We start from the raw sequence: 16,670 nt of genomic DNA on the forward strand, positions 1-16,670 counted from the left end.
CTTGGCTTAATGCCATGTTGTTGTAAGTTTCAAAAGTTTGTTCCTTACTGTTGTGGAGTAGTATTCTATTGTGTGGATGTACCACAGCTAGTTAATGCATTCATCTGTTGAAGGACATTTGGATATTTCTAGCTTTGAGTGATGGTAGATAAATAGAGCTGCTATCATCAACATTCATTGTATGACCATAAATTTTCGTTTCTCTAGGGTAAATACCTAGGAGTAGCATTGTTGGGTGATACGATAAATGTAAGTTTCACTTTATAAAAAAATGTTGAAACATTTTCCCCAGTGATTGGACCATCCATTTTACGTTACCACCAGCCACACATTCTAGCTAACACTCTGTATTACCAGGTTTTTTTGTTTTGTTTTTAGCCATTCTAATACGTATGTAGTAGTATCTCATTGTGATTTGAATTAGAATTTCCCTAATTCTGCATGCTTTTTTGCCATCCATATGTCTTCTTTGGTGTAGTGTCTCAAATCCTGTGCCCGTTAAAACAAAAAAATGAGTTGTTTTCTTACTGATGAGTTTTGAAAGTTTTTTTTTATGCATTCTGGATACAAGTTGTTTGTCAGATACGTGATTTGCAAATATCTTCTCCCAGTCGTAGTTTGTCTTCTTATTTTAACATTATCATTTATGGACCAAAGTTTAAAATTTTTGTAAAATCTAATTTGTCCATTTTTTCTTTATGGATCACACTTTTGGTGTCATAGCTAACAACTCACGACCTAAGACCAACATCATGAAGATTTTTCTCCTATGTGTTAAAATTTTCATATTTTTACATTTTATGCAATTTATTTTCAATCAGTTTTTGTTTTAAGGTTGGAGGTTTTAGTTCAGGGCTCAGTTATTTTGCATATTGATGCCCAATTGTTGCAACCCTATTTGTTGAAAAGAACAACCTCTTGTCTCTGAATTGTTGAAAGATACATTTTTGATGTGAAATGGTGTCATATGAGTATAGTTTAATTGTTAATGGGTTTTGAGGCCGGTCTGCTTAAATTTGAATCTCAGTTTTACCACTAATTACCTGTGTGACAATGACCAAGTACTTAACCTTCCTCTGCCTTCATCTCCTTTTCTGGAAAACAAAGATATAGTACCTACTCCATAAGATTGCTATGATGATTATTATGAAGAATACACTTAAAGCAGGGCCTGTCATATAATAAATGATGAATGAGAGTTAGCTTTTGTGTAACTTTACAGTTATTGTAGATATTACAAACATGTCCTACAAATGCATTTCCAAGAAAATACAAAATATTGCAACCACTTTGTCTTCAACCTACAAATTGGCTATGTGTGTTTCTTTGTCGGTGAATTGCCACTAATTTTACTTTTTATAAAATTTACTTATATATCGTATATATTGACTCTTCAGGTTTTACATATAACAATGTCTTTTTCTGTTAGAGTGTCGGAACTTTAAGTTTTACTCCCTAACCTCTGGGGAGGGGGTAGGCGCTGGAGGTTGAATCAGCTAATGGTCAATGACTTTGGCAATCATGGATATGTGATGAACCCTCTATAAAAACCCAAAAGGACTGAGTTCAGAAAGCGTCTGGATCCTGAAGAGAGCATGGAAGCTCCTGGCCCTTTCTCCATATCTTTCCCTAGGTACCTCTTCATCTGGCTGTTGATTTATATCATCATGTCTTTTATCGTATCCTTCAATAAACTGGTAAATGTGTTTCTCTGAGTTCTGTGAGCCACTCTAGCAAATTAAAAGAAACTAAGGAGGTCCTGGGAACCTCTGATTTCTAGTAAGTCAGTCAGGAGTACAACAGCTGGCACCTCAAGTCCAAGGAGGAGGGTTTTGGAGCCTCCAGTCCTGTAGCCCAATGGAGATGTGCAGATGACAGCCTGGACTTGTGACTACTATCCCAAACGGGGAGGGGGATGGGTAGTGGGCAGTTTTACAGGACTGAGCCCTTACTCTGTGGAATCCGATGCTGACTCCGGGTGCATAATGTCAGAATTGGATTGAATCTCAGACACCTTGCCGGTGTCCAAGAATTGCTTGGTGTGGTATGTTGGGGAACCCCTCCCCCCACTTTGGAATTGGGTCCAGGAACCCAAAAAGGGTTGGTGTCAATAGACCTATAAATGGAATATAAATACCTTTCTTCACTAGTATTATAAGAAGTCAGGTGTACAAAGTTTATAAATTACCTAGCATTAGTACCTACTAAGTAGTGTGTGGTAAAGAGTGCTAGCTTTTGTCCCTGCGTGGTATAATCTGAGGCCTGCTGGCGAGGCTAACCCTCTTCCTTTGGTGGTCTTCTTGTAGAGACCATCACGATCCTGGACTTTTTCCATTACAGACTCATTTCTTTGGTTTGCTCTTCTAATAATTCTCAGTGGGTTGTCACTTTAGGCTCTTCTTGATTATTCTCTTTTTTGTGCAAGCAAATCAATCAAATTGGCTTCTCAATCGGGAGATGGAGATCAGGGCACGGGGGAGTTAAAGAGTTGTGTTTAATTCTGTCTTGGAAGATATAGCTATTTGGTTGTAGAAGTAGATACACCCACCTTTGGGCAGCATAAGGGTGGAAGGGAACTTGGCAGGTGATTAATCTGGATGAGAGCCAGAGAGAAAAGGTGGTCTGGCACCAAATGTGGATTCCTCTCACACCAGACTCATTTCCTGGCACTGGATGAACATGGTCAAATTAGAGAGCACTCTTCTCTTGGGGTGAAGTGGACAGGAAAGATGGTAAGACAGCATTGTAAGGCGGGGGCGGGGGGCATTTGCGAGGTGATCAAATTTCATTCCCGGATATTCCCAATCTCTCTGTCCTGTATCCTTTCCAGATTTTTGGTTGCCTCTCCTCAGTGTCTTTCCTCCCTTGCCCCAGTTTCTACCAAGCTCCAGGATTTTCCAGGTACCATCCTGCCAGATTTGTAAACATTTCAAAATCCCTCACATCAAAGATGTGTCCATTTACACTGACAGCTACCCCCAGTGACAGAAAGGGCGCTGGAGAGAAATCAGCACTTGTGGCCTGGCTTTTCTGCTGTCTTTGATGTGACCCTTGAACACTCTCTTTTCCTTGGGTCTCAGTTTACTCTGTATACATTGTGAGGCTTGAACCAGGGAATCTTAGAAGTCCCTTCCAGTTTAAACAAGCCTTGATTTGGTGGTATGATGCGTCCTCTACCACTGCCTTACAGAATAGAGTTTGCATTTCAGTGCACATATGTGCTTGATAATTAGTGAAGTCTCACTGTGCAGACGTTCTGCCTATTCCCTGAAAATAAAAAGTTTCCTGCCAACTAAATGATGCTCAATCTTTAAAAAATTTTTTTTCTATTTATTTTTTAACATTTACCTATTTTCAAGAGACAGAGAGAGACACAGTGTGAGGGGGGAGGTGCAGAGAGAGAGGGAGACACAGAATCCGAAGCAGGCTCCAGGCTCTGAGCTGTCAGCATAGAGCTCAACATGGGGCTCCAATCCAACAGTGAGATCGTGACCTGAGCTGAAGTCGGATACTTAACTGACTGAGCCACCCAGGCACCCCCCCCACCTTTTTTTGACTAATGCTAATTCTAACTAGAACATGTGTTATTTATCCTGGATAGAAAATTTCTGGTGTTCTAAGGTGGGGAAAGGATGCCATTTCCTCGAGGAGACAGACAAGGACTCTATTTGGCTGCGAAGCAGGGATGGGAAACAGCCATGCCCTTTGGGTAAACTGGCTTGGCACAGCTCATGGGTGAGGACAGTTTGTTGTTCGACACAGCCTATTCACATCAGGAATGTCCTTGTCTAACTCCTAACTCCCAATTACACAATAAAATAACTTCCTTTAGTTATTTCCAGTCTTGTGCATTTTGGTATCTTCTCGTTAATTATCCAATACCTTCTTTTTTTTTTAATTTTTTTTTTAACGTTTATTTATTTTTGGGACAGAGAGAGACAGAGCATGAACAGGGGAGGGGCAGAGAGAGAGGGAGACACAGAATCTGAAGCAGGCTCCAGGCTCTGAGCTGGCAGCACAGAGCCCGACAATTTATCCAATACCTTCTTAAGGAAACTTGAGGATGAAGTTATTGCTCAGACAGTTACTACATACATAAAAAGATCATGGAGACCAAAAAGAGATTGAAGTGTTGGAAGTATGCCTGGGAATTGGATTTCTTCAGAGGAGACAGGAAAGCAGAGAGGATACTGAAAATACTTTAACATAGACATCTAGAAATGGCCCTAGTAGTTCTTAGAATCCAATAAAAAGAAACTAATGCTAACTTTAGGGTAGACTTAAGAAAGAACATTCTAGAAGCGAGTCTTATTAAACACTTATTCATTCTTAAAACCCTGCTCCATAGTTTCCCTTTTGGGGAAAACTTTTCTGCCTTCTCATATCCCTTTTGCTTTGCCTGGGTAAGTGGAACTCTCCTTCTGGCCAAATGTCACTTCCTGAGGGAGCTTTGCCTGGTCCTCAAACCCTTCCCCTACTCCAGCCAAGTCTGATTAAGTTCACCATTATGCTATCCCATAGCACCTTGTAATTCTCTCTCACAGTATTTATCATGGTTCCAGTGTTATATTTATGTATGTGCTTAATTTCTCACATCTGTCTTTCACATTTGCCTGTAAACTACATGAGGATTGAGATTATCTGTTTTATTCATTGTTGTATCTCCAAGTACAGCACAAGGGATTTGCTCGGTAAGTTTGTTTAGTGGATGGGTGGACAAAGAAATAATGAGAAGTTTTTAAACTATAGAGAATTTTCCTTTTTTGGACAGCATTAAAAAAAAACAAACAACAGAAGTAAAGTAAAATCCAAATGATTCCACCAAATATCTTGGATAGTCTGTGGGTTGTCTCAGCTTCTTTGGCTGTTAGCTCATCCCCTTGATACCAGAAATGCTTTTGGCTAAGGTAGTACTCATTGACATTTTAAATATTTGGAAGTTTAAGATATCTACTGCTATTACAAAGGTGAGACATTCAAGAACACTTCAGAAAGGTTTTAAATGTAGTCAATATCAAACTTCCAGGAAATCATACAGATAGTTTTTCTGAAGATATGTTATCTTATTCCAAACACATATCAGTGAAACTACCAATACCACAATTTTAAGGTGATAAGCACAAGAAAATGACTTCAGTATGCAGTAATTTAACCTAGTTTGTACACTTAGCCTGTCAGCAGGGAACTGGGTTAATTAGAACTTCACTGTCTGCAGCAGTACTAACGTGAATGTGGGAAGAGAGGCTAATTAGAATAAGCATGTTGTGCTGCATTGGGATGTATTTGCATTGATAATCATATTTAATGTTTCATTTGATTGTAAGAGGAGAAGTAGTTAAAAGTGATGGCCTTGGAGGTTTTATGTTTTTATTTTAGCAAAACCATTTTTCTCCCAAATAAAAGCTTATGTGAAGTGTAAATGTAAAAAACAGGTAAAAGTTGAACGTCTCTTTGAGAGTGTGTATGTGTGTTAATTTCTCCTCCACCGGTCTCAGAAACTTCTGGAACATTTTAGAGAATGAGAACTCCTTGAAATACAGTTTGAAAAATAGCTCGGTCTCTACTTTCTTTTTTTTTTTTTTTTTTTTAATTTTTTTTTCAACGTTTATTTATTTTTGGGACAGAGAGAGACAGAGCATGAACGGGGGAGGGGCAGAGAGAGAGGGAGACACAGAATCGGAAACAGGCTCCAGGCTCCGAGCCATCAGCCCAGAGCCTGACGCGGGGCTCGAACCCACGGACCGCGAGATCGTGACCTGGCTGAAGTCGGACGCCCAACCGACTGCGCCACCCAGGCGCCCCTCGGTCTCTACTTTCTAATTCATTTAAGTTCTGGGGAGCCTGGGTGGCTCAGTCTGTTGAGTGTCCGACTTCGGCTCAGGTCATGATCTCGTAGTTCGTGAGTTCGAGCCCTGCATTGGGCTCTGTGCTGACAGCTCTGAACCTGGAGCCTGCTTCACATTCTGTGTCTCCCTCTCTCTGCCCCTTCCCTGCTCATGCTCTATCTCTCTTTGTCTCTCAAAAAGATGAATAAACGTTAAAAAAAATTAAAAAAAAATTAAGTTCTATCATATGGATGTTGATTTAGGTCCATAATCCTTTTTATGACCATTTTTTATTTTTTTGTTATTATTTTTAAATTTTAATTCCAGTGTAGTCAGCGTGCTGTGTTGTATTAGTTTCAGGCGTACAATATAGCGATTCAGCAATTCCACATATGACTCAGTGCTGTCATCAAGGTTAAGTGTACTCTTGATTCCCTTCACCTATTTCACCCATGGTCCCACCCATCTCCCCTCTGGTAACCATCTGTTTGTTCCCTATAATGAAGAGCCTGTTTTTTGTTTTGTGTCTTTTTTCCCCCTTCAATCATTTGTTTCTTAAATTCCACACATAAGTGAAATTATATGGTATTTGTCTTTCTCTGACTGGCTTACTTCACTGAGCATTATACTCTCTAGTTGGATCCTTGTTGTTGCACATGGCAAGATTTCACTCTTTTTGATGGCTGAGTAATATTCCATTGTATATACAGTAAAACCTTGGTTTGTGAGCATAATTCGTTCCAAAAACATGCTTGTAATCCAAAGCACTTGTATATCAAAGCAAATTCCATAACCCAAAAAATATTCATATAAAAATGATTACAATACTGTAATATAATACAAAATAATAAAGCAAATACAAAATATAACAAAAAAATAAGTTAACCTGAACTACCTTTGAAAACCTTCATGGCTGGTGTGAGGGAGACAAGAGAGAGGAGGGTTATTGTGTAGGAAGAATTTCACTATCACTAATGGAATCACTGCTGGCTCAATGGAATTTTTTTCTGCATACAATGGGGGCCATTGTATACGCTCGCACAATGTTGACTACAGTAAAGAATAAATAAACTCTTGTCATATACTGCACTTAATGTAACTGGCAATAAGGCAGCAGAAGAAAGGGTCTATATCTGCAGGCAGCCTGACCTAGAATGAAGCAAAACATTCCTAAGCTTCCTCTTGTATGGAAAAGCAGAGGACTGTCCACAGGTGCTTAGAAATGACAAAAAATACACGACAGCCAGTTGTGGACACCTTCCAACATTTTGAAAAATCCCAAATTTCTGCCAAACACCGTGGCCTGAGATTGAGCACCTGAGCATGGGAGATGATCAGCCACAAGCCCTCAGAGAGAGAGAGAGAGAGAGAGAGAATAACCATTGGCTCAGTTGTGATCATGTTATGTTTGGCATCATGTGCTATTCCTATTGCAAAGCATTGCTTGCTTATCAAGTTAAAATTTATTAGAAATGTTTGCTCATCTTGCAGAACACTTACAGAGCAAGTTACTCACAATCCAAGGTTTTACTGTATACACCACATCTTCTTTACCCATTCATCAGTCTATGGGCCCTTGGGCTGCTTCTGTAATTTGGCTGTTGTAGATAATGCTGCTATAAACATCAGGGTGCCTATATTCCTTTGAATTAGTGTTTTTGTATTCTTAGGGTAAATACCCAGTAGTGCGACTACTAAATCATAGAGTAGTTCTTTTTTAAAATGTTTTGAGGAAACTCTGTATTGTCTTCCACAGTAGCTGCACCAGTTTGTATTCCCAGCAACAGTGCACAAGTGTTTCTTTTTCCCACATTCTCACCAATCCTTGTTATTTCTTGAGATTTTTATATTAGCCCCTCTGACAGGTGTGAAGTGATATCTCATTGTGGTTTTGATTTGTATTTCTCTGAGGATAAGTGATGTTGCACATCTTGTCATGTGTCTGTTGGCCACCTGTATGTCTTTGGAGAAACATCTGTTCATGTCTTCTCATTTTTTAATTGGATTATTATGATTTCTTGGTGTTGAGTTGTATAAATTCTTTATATGTTTTGGATACTAACCCTTTATCTGATAGGTCATTCGCAAATATCTTCTCCTATTCCATCTTTTAATTTTGTTAGTTGTTGGCTTTGCTGTGCAGAGCTTTTTCATTTTAGTGTAATCCTAGCAGTTTATTTTTGCTTTTGTTTCACTAGCGTCAGGAGACATATCTAAAAAGAGGCTATTATGGCTAGTATCAGAAGAATTACTGCTTATGCTCTCTTACTGGATTTTTATGGTTTCAGATCTCACATTCAGGTCCTTAATGCATTTTGAATTTATTTTTGTGTGTGGTGTAAGAAAGTGGTCCAGTTTCATTCATGCACGTTGCTGTCCAGTTTTCCCAGCACCATTTGTTGAAGAGACTGTCAGACTGTCTTTTTCCCATGGCATATTCTTGCCTTCTTTGTTGAAGATTAATTGACCACATAATTGGGGTTTATTTCTGGGCTTTCTATTCTGTTCCATTGATCTATGCGTCTATTTTTCTGTGACCATTTTTAAAGAAAAATATTTCTATTTCTTGGTTTTTGAGGTATTATTCAGAGAATGTTGAATGAGAAAATCGAAGTGCAATTTTCAGTGTACCACATGCAATTTAATAAGCAAATGTTACTTTGAAAGATTAGATGATGGGCTGTATAGCACACCAAAAATAGAATGAGCAAAATGACATTTTAGGATGTTGTTATGTCTCCACTGTGATGGACGATCATTTGTGAACTTGGCGGATGCCATGTCATGATGGAAGGTAAATAAGACACATTTTAGGCAAATATTGAGAAGTGTTTGCAAGGTCTTTGCTAAGGAAAAATAGTACCAATCCCCAGAATATAAAAGCTGTGTGAAATTCAACATGCAGACTTAGTTACAACAAACTTAGCCTTGATGATAGAAGTGTAATGAACTAAGTACTAAATTTGAGCAGAGCCCTTCAGACTAGGCTCGTGGCAAAATAGCTCCACAGTGGTCCCCAGCAGGACTTAGAGAAGACCGTGCTGTGATGGAGGAAAAGATGTGAGGCACGGTTGCTGATATTGGTGTGAGCTCAGATGGGGGTCTGTCTTTTGGCCATTTTTCTGAGGAAAATGTCCCTAGTAGCAGATTCCTCTGTGGCACCAGCTATGAGACTGTAGTCACACCTTTCAGTGTCACTGGCTGAACTCTTTCAAGAAGCCACAGGCCACAGCTGCACCCATTGTATTCGGTCCCCTGCTCCATTATTCTCTTTGAGAGGCAAAGTGTGGGGGGCACCTGCGTGGCTCCGTTGGTTAAGCGTCTGACTTGGTTTTGGCTCAGGTCATGATCTCACGGTTCGGTTCATAGGATTGAGCCCCACATCGGTCTCTGTGCTGATGGTGTGGAGTCTGCTTGGGATTCTCTCTCTCTCCCTCTCTCTCCCTCTGCCTCTGTCTCACTTGTTTGCGTGTGCATGCATGCACGCCACGCCCCCTCAAAATAAATTAAAATCCCCCAAAAGCAATAATTTGAAACAAAAAGAAAGGTTAAGTGTGGCTATTGTTCTTCTCTCTGTTCTTAAATTTTTTTAAACCCATGTTTTTCCCTCTGGCATTGTGGAATGACATCACATTTCCTATTAGTCCAAAAAAGAGGGAAAGAGAGAATGCATTATTTGGATGCAATCCAAGGAGATTTGGGGTAGATGTGGGGACCACTGATGAGAGACATATATATTCCTGTGGCTCTTGAATCCCTCCCAAATGCATCTTTTTAAGGCTAGAGGAATAACTTACTTTTTACATTTAATTTTTATGTGTAGGTATTATTCCAATGGTTCAAAAGCAGCATATATAAGTACATGGTGAGAAACCTCCCTGTTACCCTGTCCCCCAACTGCCCCACTCTCCTCTAATGGATCCCTCTTGTTCTCAGTTTCATGTGTCACCTTCCAGAATTTCTTCAGGCATACACAGACAAGTACAAATATGTGCTCTTGTTTTGGGAAAACTAAAGATTTTTAAGATGCATCCCAGGAATCTGGTAGTTATTTCTTCTCATTTCCAAAGCTCATATACAAAATCCTTGTGATACTTTATTGTAAATGCCATAACAAAGGACAGAGAGCTCACTGGTGGGAGAGGGCTTCCTGTCCCTGGCATGCTGAGTAAGGGTAGGAAAGCCTTGCCAAGTCTGGACGCTCGTAGTACACAATCTCCCTTTCTGTCACTCAAAGTAGAGGGAGAGAGCTGGGAGGAACAAAAGGGAAAAGAAACCAGATCCATACCCAGAAACAATCTACAGATGAAGTGTGGCTGTCTCTTCAAATCAACTGCTTTCTCTCTTATTTCCTAAAGTCATTAAATAAACCACAGCCAGTGCCAGTGCACTTCAGTGAGTTCAGAGCAGATCCCTCGGTCTTGGCAAGCCACCCAACTGGTCCTAGAAATGGGGCTGGATTGAACCGGAGCTGAAAGAATTACAGTGTTTCCTTCCTCTGATGACTCTCTTGGGGGACATGCCTGGAATGAGTGAGCACAGGAGATGAGGTGGTGTTCGCTCAGAGGCACAGCTGGATGTACGTGTGGAAGGGGGGGCTGTGCTCCAGTGTTACATTTAGAGGCTGTAATTCCACTGCTAGTTTTCCTAGCTTATCCTCTCTTACAACATTTTCCTTACCCCAACCACTGTCTCTTCTCTGGAGATCTTAAAGTTACCATTGAGGCTTGACGCAACATAGATGCTACAGGGTCAGGCTTGGAAACTCATTCTAGGTGAGGTTTTCTCCCTCAGTCCCATGTAGTGAGTTAACATTTACATTAAGACTTCACTTTGGCATTCTTCCTAATTGATGAGATAAAAGTCTAACTCCTAACTGAATTATTCTCAGAACATCACTGCATGCACCCAACATTGGCGGTTGCCATTAGAAAAAATTGTATGAGGACTTCATGGCAGATGTAATGCTTACCATAAGCAGATGCTAAAAAAGTTCTCATAAATGGACACCAGTCAGCTCCCGTTACTCCGCAATCATTGATCACCTCTCTGTGGCATTTTCTAAAAATCGTAGCATTTGCTTTTTAAACTCCATTAATTCTCAAAACAGCCTTTTACGTACGGGCAAGAAGGTCAGTTTAGACTCAGAAGAGTACTTTCATTTTTAACCTTACTATTCTAGAAGTGGGAATGGTGAACTTGAATCAGACATATCTGGAATAAAATTTGCCCATCCATCCATCCATCCATCCACCCACCCACTCATCCAGCAAATGCTTAGTAACCCTTTACATAAGGGACCTAGGCAGGGTATTCCTATATATGTCAATGTGAACAAAATGGCTTCAATCCTTGTATTCATGGAACTTACCATCTAAGAGAAGAGAAAGTAAATAAAATAGTCCCAGAGTGTGGTAACCATTATGCGGGAAACAAACAGGAGGCCGTTTAGAGGGTAACATGATGAGAGTGTACAGATAGTGTAGATCAAGTAGGTAGGGAAGCCATCTGTGAGAAAGGTGTTTAGGAAGAGGCTCCAAGGGTGAGCAGAAGTTAGCCATGCAAGGACCGGAGCCAGGTGCAGAGATCAGTACGTGCAAAGTCTTTGAGGTAGGAGAGGGCATAGTGTATCTAAGGAACTGAAAGATCTATGGGAGTTTGAATTCTAGCTAGGACTTCAGTAGCTGTGGAAGACAGAATTGCCACTCAATCCTTTGAGCCTTCATTTCCTCATATTGAAATGTCAGATAATGGTGCACACCTCACAGGGTTATTGGGAGAATTTAATGGGTATTAAAGGAAATAACATGTAGTCTACTTGAGTCGCTTGACATCTTCACAAAGGTCTCTGAGACCCCAGTTGGTCCTTGGCACCCAATGTGATTGACCTGTCCAGCCTCCTGATCATTGTATGTAGACTTGGGGACCAACCATCACGTGGACCAGAACATCCTCCATCCCTAGTTTTTCACACTCAGCAAGAGGAGAGAATGGGCACAGATTTCATTTGTTCATCTTAAAAGCTTTGGACATCAAAAGAGAAGTAGGGGAGGGAAAGAAGAGGAGGGACAGAAAGTGAAAAGAAAGGATTTTATTTTCTAAAATGTGCTTCATTATTTATGGAATAACTATTAAAGACCAGATAGGATTTCTTAACTACATTTGGAGAGGGTTGAGGTTTGGACATAGGTGTTCAGAAAACAATAAAGAGAGCTGAAATAGTGGTCATTGTATGTAGCAGACACAGTACTTAGTAAGTTTTGTACTTTATCTCCTTTAATCTTCACATGAATCCTGTAAGATGGGTCTTATTAGCCTTGTTTTAAAGATGAAGTGAATGAAGCTCAGATAGAAAGGTGGACCTCGCTCAGTTCCTGTCTTGTGGGACTTAATATGGAATTGGACAAGTCTTTGGTAACAACGAGAGTCTATAAAGTTAGCATGCTGTGTGTAGAGTTGATAGATTTTTTTAGAATGCTTTATTGTGGCAGTACCACATTATCATTAACTTTTTACTTTATTTAATTTGTTTTGAAAGGAAGAGCAGATACCTGTGTGAGCAGGGGAGGTGCAGAGGGAGAGGGAGAGAGGGAGAAAGACAGTCTTGAGCAGGCTCCACGTCTAGCGTGGAGCCTGATGTGGGGCTTGATCTAATGACCATGAGATCATGTCCTGAGATGAAATCAAGAGTTGACTGCTTAACTGGGCCACCTGGGTGCCCCTATCATTAATTTTTAATAATGATAATTATTATCATTAATAATGACAATAATGCTATTATCATGAATTTATCTCAACTCAACGAGCATTTGCTGAATTCTTAACTAATGTCCCAGACGCTTTAGTGGGTGGAGATTTGTAACACACAGCTTTGTCTTGGGGATGGAGAATAACTGATAGTTCATTGTAGTTAGGGTGTGCAGTGGAGCAGGACTGTTTAGTAGCATCTGAGTGATGGTCACAGTAAAGAGTTTTGGATCTTGTCCTATGGAAGAGTAGCATTAGAAAGACTGCTCCCTAGCTATTTTTAGACAGGGCTTTGTAAAAATCAGTTCATCTGTGGGGCCATGGTAATAGCCTTCCTCATAGATTATGTGCTTTCTTTTTAGGAACAGTGGACAGTGCCATGGACCTGATCTTGATCAATTCCCTACCTCTCGTGTCTGATGCGGAAACATCCCTCACCTGCATCGCCACTGGATGGCGCCCCCATGAGCCCATCACCATAGGAAGGGACTTTGAAGCCTTAATGAACCAGCACCAGGATCCACTGGAAGTTACTCAAGATGTGACCAGAGAATGGGCTAAAAAAGTCGTTTGGAAGAGAGAAAAGGCTAGTGAAATCAATGGTGCGTATTTCTGTGAAGGGCGAGTTCGAGGAGAAGCAATAAGGATACGGACCATGAAGATGCGCCAGCAAGGTAACATGCCCCTTAGTCGTGGGCAGGTGAGGTGTGCTGAGACTCACACACAACTTTCGTTTTGGCAGTTGCTCACTCAGAGACTGGGCATGAGCTGTGTGAGTGTGGAGCTTGAAGACCTTGTCTGCCTCGTTCCAGGCATTGCTTGTCTTTGATACATGTATAGCACTAGAGATAAAAGAGACTGGCCAGTCCACTTCTTGCACATTCAGCCCCTCCACTAGACACTGTGCCTAGGTCATGAGATGAACTGTATTATATTTTGTACTGAGAGCTTCATGACCCTTATGGAGATCTGAACAGGTTACACGTATGTAATAGAAAATCACAGTTATGGAGACAACTAACTGTCCGTGCCAAAATATTGGCCATTTTGAGCTTTCTCATTGAGTTTTCATTTGATTCTTTGTTTTGCTTGCCCCTGAGTATTCTTAACAGAAGTGAATGTTTTCAGGGGAAAGTGTGGTAGAGATAAGAAATTTTAAGGGGAAGCATCTATCAATAACTCAGCTTCATTGGTGACTTAATGTATCAGTTTTCTGGTGCCACAGTAATGCTGTGTGTCACATGACCTCAAACCGCAGTGACATACAACAGCAAGCACATATAGCTTACGAGTGTAAGTCAGCGGGGCTGATAGGTGGCTCTGCCATTCTCGAGTGGGCTTTCCCACACATGGATGTTGGCTGCCTGTAGGCTTATTATGCTGGCCTTGGCTGAGCCAGCCTGGCTCTTTTCCATGTGTCTGTTATCCTTTTGCAGGCTAACCTAGGTATATTCTCACAGAGATGGCACAAGAGCCAGAGAAGAAAGGGAAACACACAAGGCTTCTCGAAACCCAGTCTCAGTAGTATAATACTCTCACTTCCGTCTCATTTTTTATTGCCCAAAGAAAGTCAAACAGCTGAACCTAAAGTCAGAATGGATGGGCATCACACAACCAAATGGCAAAGATTATGGTGACAGGGAGGGATGAAGAACTGAGGCCCTTTTTGCAGGCGGTATACTGTTCTTGGAAAGAGACCATGATTTCATTTTGAAAGTTGAATAACCACACTTAGCTCACAGAACACCAGAGCTTTGAAGGGAGATGTTGAGGGCCTTTTGCAAAGGGCGCAGGGGGGCTGGGGGCCAGGGGGGAAGGGGGGTCGTGTATAACTCTTTGCTACCACTCCCCAAGGCAGTGATGTGATAGAGACTTTCTCCCAAGATACAAGTGGCTCTAAGCTAAATCTTTAGGCCGATCCTGATGGCAGTTGGAGGAGACAGTGTTGTGAACATTATTTAATGATTCTATTTTACCCTAGGGCTCCCAGGCCTGGCCAGGCAGGTAGACTTCTGGTATCTTGGTGCTGCCTGCTGGGAAGATGGTACAGAATTCCAGCAGAGATGACCTTTCCTTGTTCTGACTCAAATGATCTGGCCACTCAGTCATCAGACCTTTTTACTGGGCTGGTCATACCTTTAGTGAAGGAGTCCTTTCCAAATTGATGTCATCATAACCACAGGGACTGTGGCCTGCGAATGTGTCATTTCATGAGATAATGACTGTGTGAACTCTTTGGGGTTTGATTTGTAATCATAAAACTGATCCAGATAAATAACACACTTCTACACATTTCTCTTATTGGCAGGTGGTTGTTGTTGTTGTTTTGTTTTGTTTTTTGTTTTTGTTTGTTTTTTTTTATATAGGAGTCTGCATTGTTTTAGACCAGTGTTTCTCAACACTGAATGCGCTTATAAATTTCCCATAGGTCTTGATAAAATGCATACTCTGGTTCAGTAGGTCCTTGAGGAGAGTCCTGAGATCATACATGTCTAACAATGCCCCTGGTGATCAGGTGCCTCTGGGCTGTGGACCACACTTCCAGTAGCAAGGGAGGAGAATTAGCCCCTAGCTGGGGTCCACCTGAAAACATTTCTTTGAATTTGCTAACATTGGTAATTAGAAGATTTGAAGGCAGCAAGCTCATTTTCAAGTCAAAAATGATAAAATTGCTATTCATGACAAATGAAGGAAAAGGTTTTCTTAGCAAAACTGCAATGTTCACCTTTAGATGACACAAGGGTGAGTGGGAAAAGTGCACAGCAGACATTCCCAGGAAGGCAGTTCTCCGCTGAGGGGAGAGAGTTTGAACAAAGGGATGTGAGGTGTGCCAAAGCTATCATGGCTAAAAAGTCAACTCTATTATTTTTTGCCTGTGTCATTCGGGATTTGACCTGTGTAAAGAGTTATGTCTCTTTGCTGATAATTCCCCATTCTGAATGAAGATAATCTGAGATTTGTCCCCAGTGGCTTCATAGGAATGAAATATGAAGTGCTGCTGTGCTCTTTCCGGGCTGGCTTGGGGCTGAACTTGACAGTGTAGAAAGAAGAACCCGTAGAGAGTATTAAATCAGAACGTTGGGAGTCAAAGACCAATGACTGTTCCAAACTGACAGTCAAGGCCAGCACAGGTAAAGGAGAACTTAAATTCAGTTACATGAGGTAAAGCAGACTTGATAATGTGGAGATGATGCCTTTTAGGCTCCTTTCCCCTGACTTTTAATTCATCTCCACCATTTATCAGCTCTGTGGCCTTGGGCAAGTTACTTAGCACCTATTGGTCTCTTTTTTCATCATTTGTGTAACGAGCACACTAACAATACCTTCAAAACTGTATTCAGTTTTAAATAAGGTATCTACCAAAAGCCAGTTCCCATGAGTGCATTCATATTAAGATTTGATCGACACCACAGATGTGTTGCTAAAAGCTTGGGTGACATGAAACATTGTAGAATAAGTTACATAATAACAATAGCAGTTTGTAAATGTTGGGAATGGAATTTGAAGCCAAGTGATCCGACTGCAGAGCCTGTGTGGATGACCACCGCAAGACCCTCGGTATATCCCTCCCACTTACTGTGAACCGCCCTCCCCGATTCCGAACACTTGTTGGGAACAGAACGGTTCCAATGGAAACCCTGTAAAGCAGCCCAGGGCACAGTGAAGGTAGTTTGGGTGGGTTTGAGCTTGGCTGTGCAACTAAATGGTACCATGAAGGCAAGTTACTTCACTGAAATCATGTTTCCTCCTTTGAAAAATATCACCAGGATAGAGATTTTTCCCTGTACATTTGAGGATCAAATGAGAAGACCACCAACCTATCTGGCTCATTGTAAACGTTCAATAATTATCATAGTGTCCTGGAATAAGCAATAATTAAGTGAGACTATTTTCTACTCAGTTGTGGAAAAAATTGAATACCATTCATTAACATAATCGGTATACAAAATTTATACAAAACAGAAAAATAGGTAGTACTTTCTTTCCTGCATTCATTTTTTTAATGTTTATTTATTTGTTTTTGAGAGAGAGAAAGAGGGTGTGTGCACAAGAGGGGGAGGGGCAGAGAGAAGGAGAGAAAGAGTCCCAAGCTGTGGG

The 16,670-nt window shown here is 40.9% G+C and overlaps 1 protein-coding gene across 1 annotated transcript in view; it reads left to right on the forward strand.

Moving 5' to 3' along the window:
- TEK (TEK receptor tyrosine kinase) overlaps positions 1 to 16,670 on the forward strand; it is a 106,022-nt gene that overhangs the window by 32,105 nt on the left and 57,247 nt on the right. Inside the window, exon 2 of the mRNA XM_047065125.1 lies at positions 12,935 to 13,246. Coding sequence (XP_046921081.1) covers positions 12,935 to 13,246 — 312 coding nt within the window. The remainder of the gene's footprint in view (positions 1 to 12,934; positions 13,247 to 16,670) is intronic.

Source organism: Lynx rufus, unplaced genomic scaffold (genome assembly GCF_022079265.1).
Source record: "Lynx rufus isolate CCGP_SWC_20201006 ecotype Redwood Valley unplaced genomic scaffold, mLynRuf1.p SCAF_10, whole genome shotgun sequence".
Taxonomy (NCBI): Eukaryota; Metazoa; Chordata; class Mammalia; order Carnivora; family Felidae; genus Lynx; species Lynx rufus.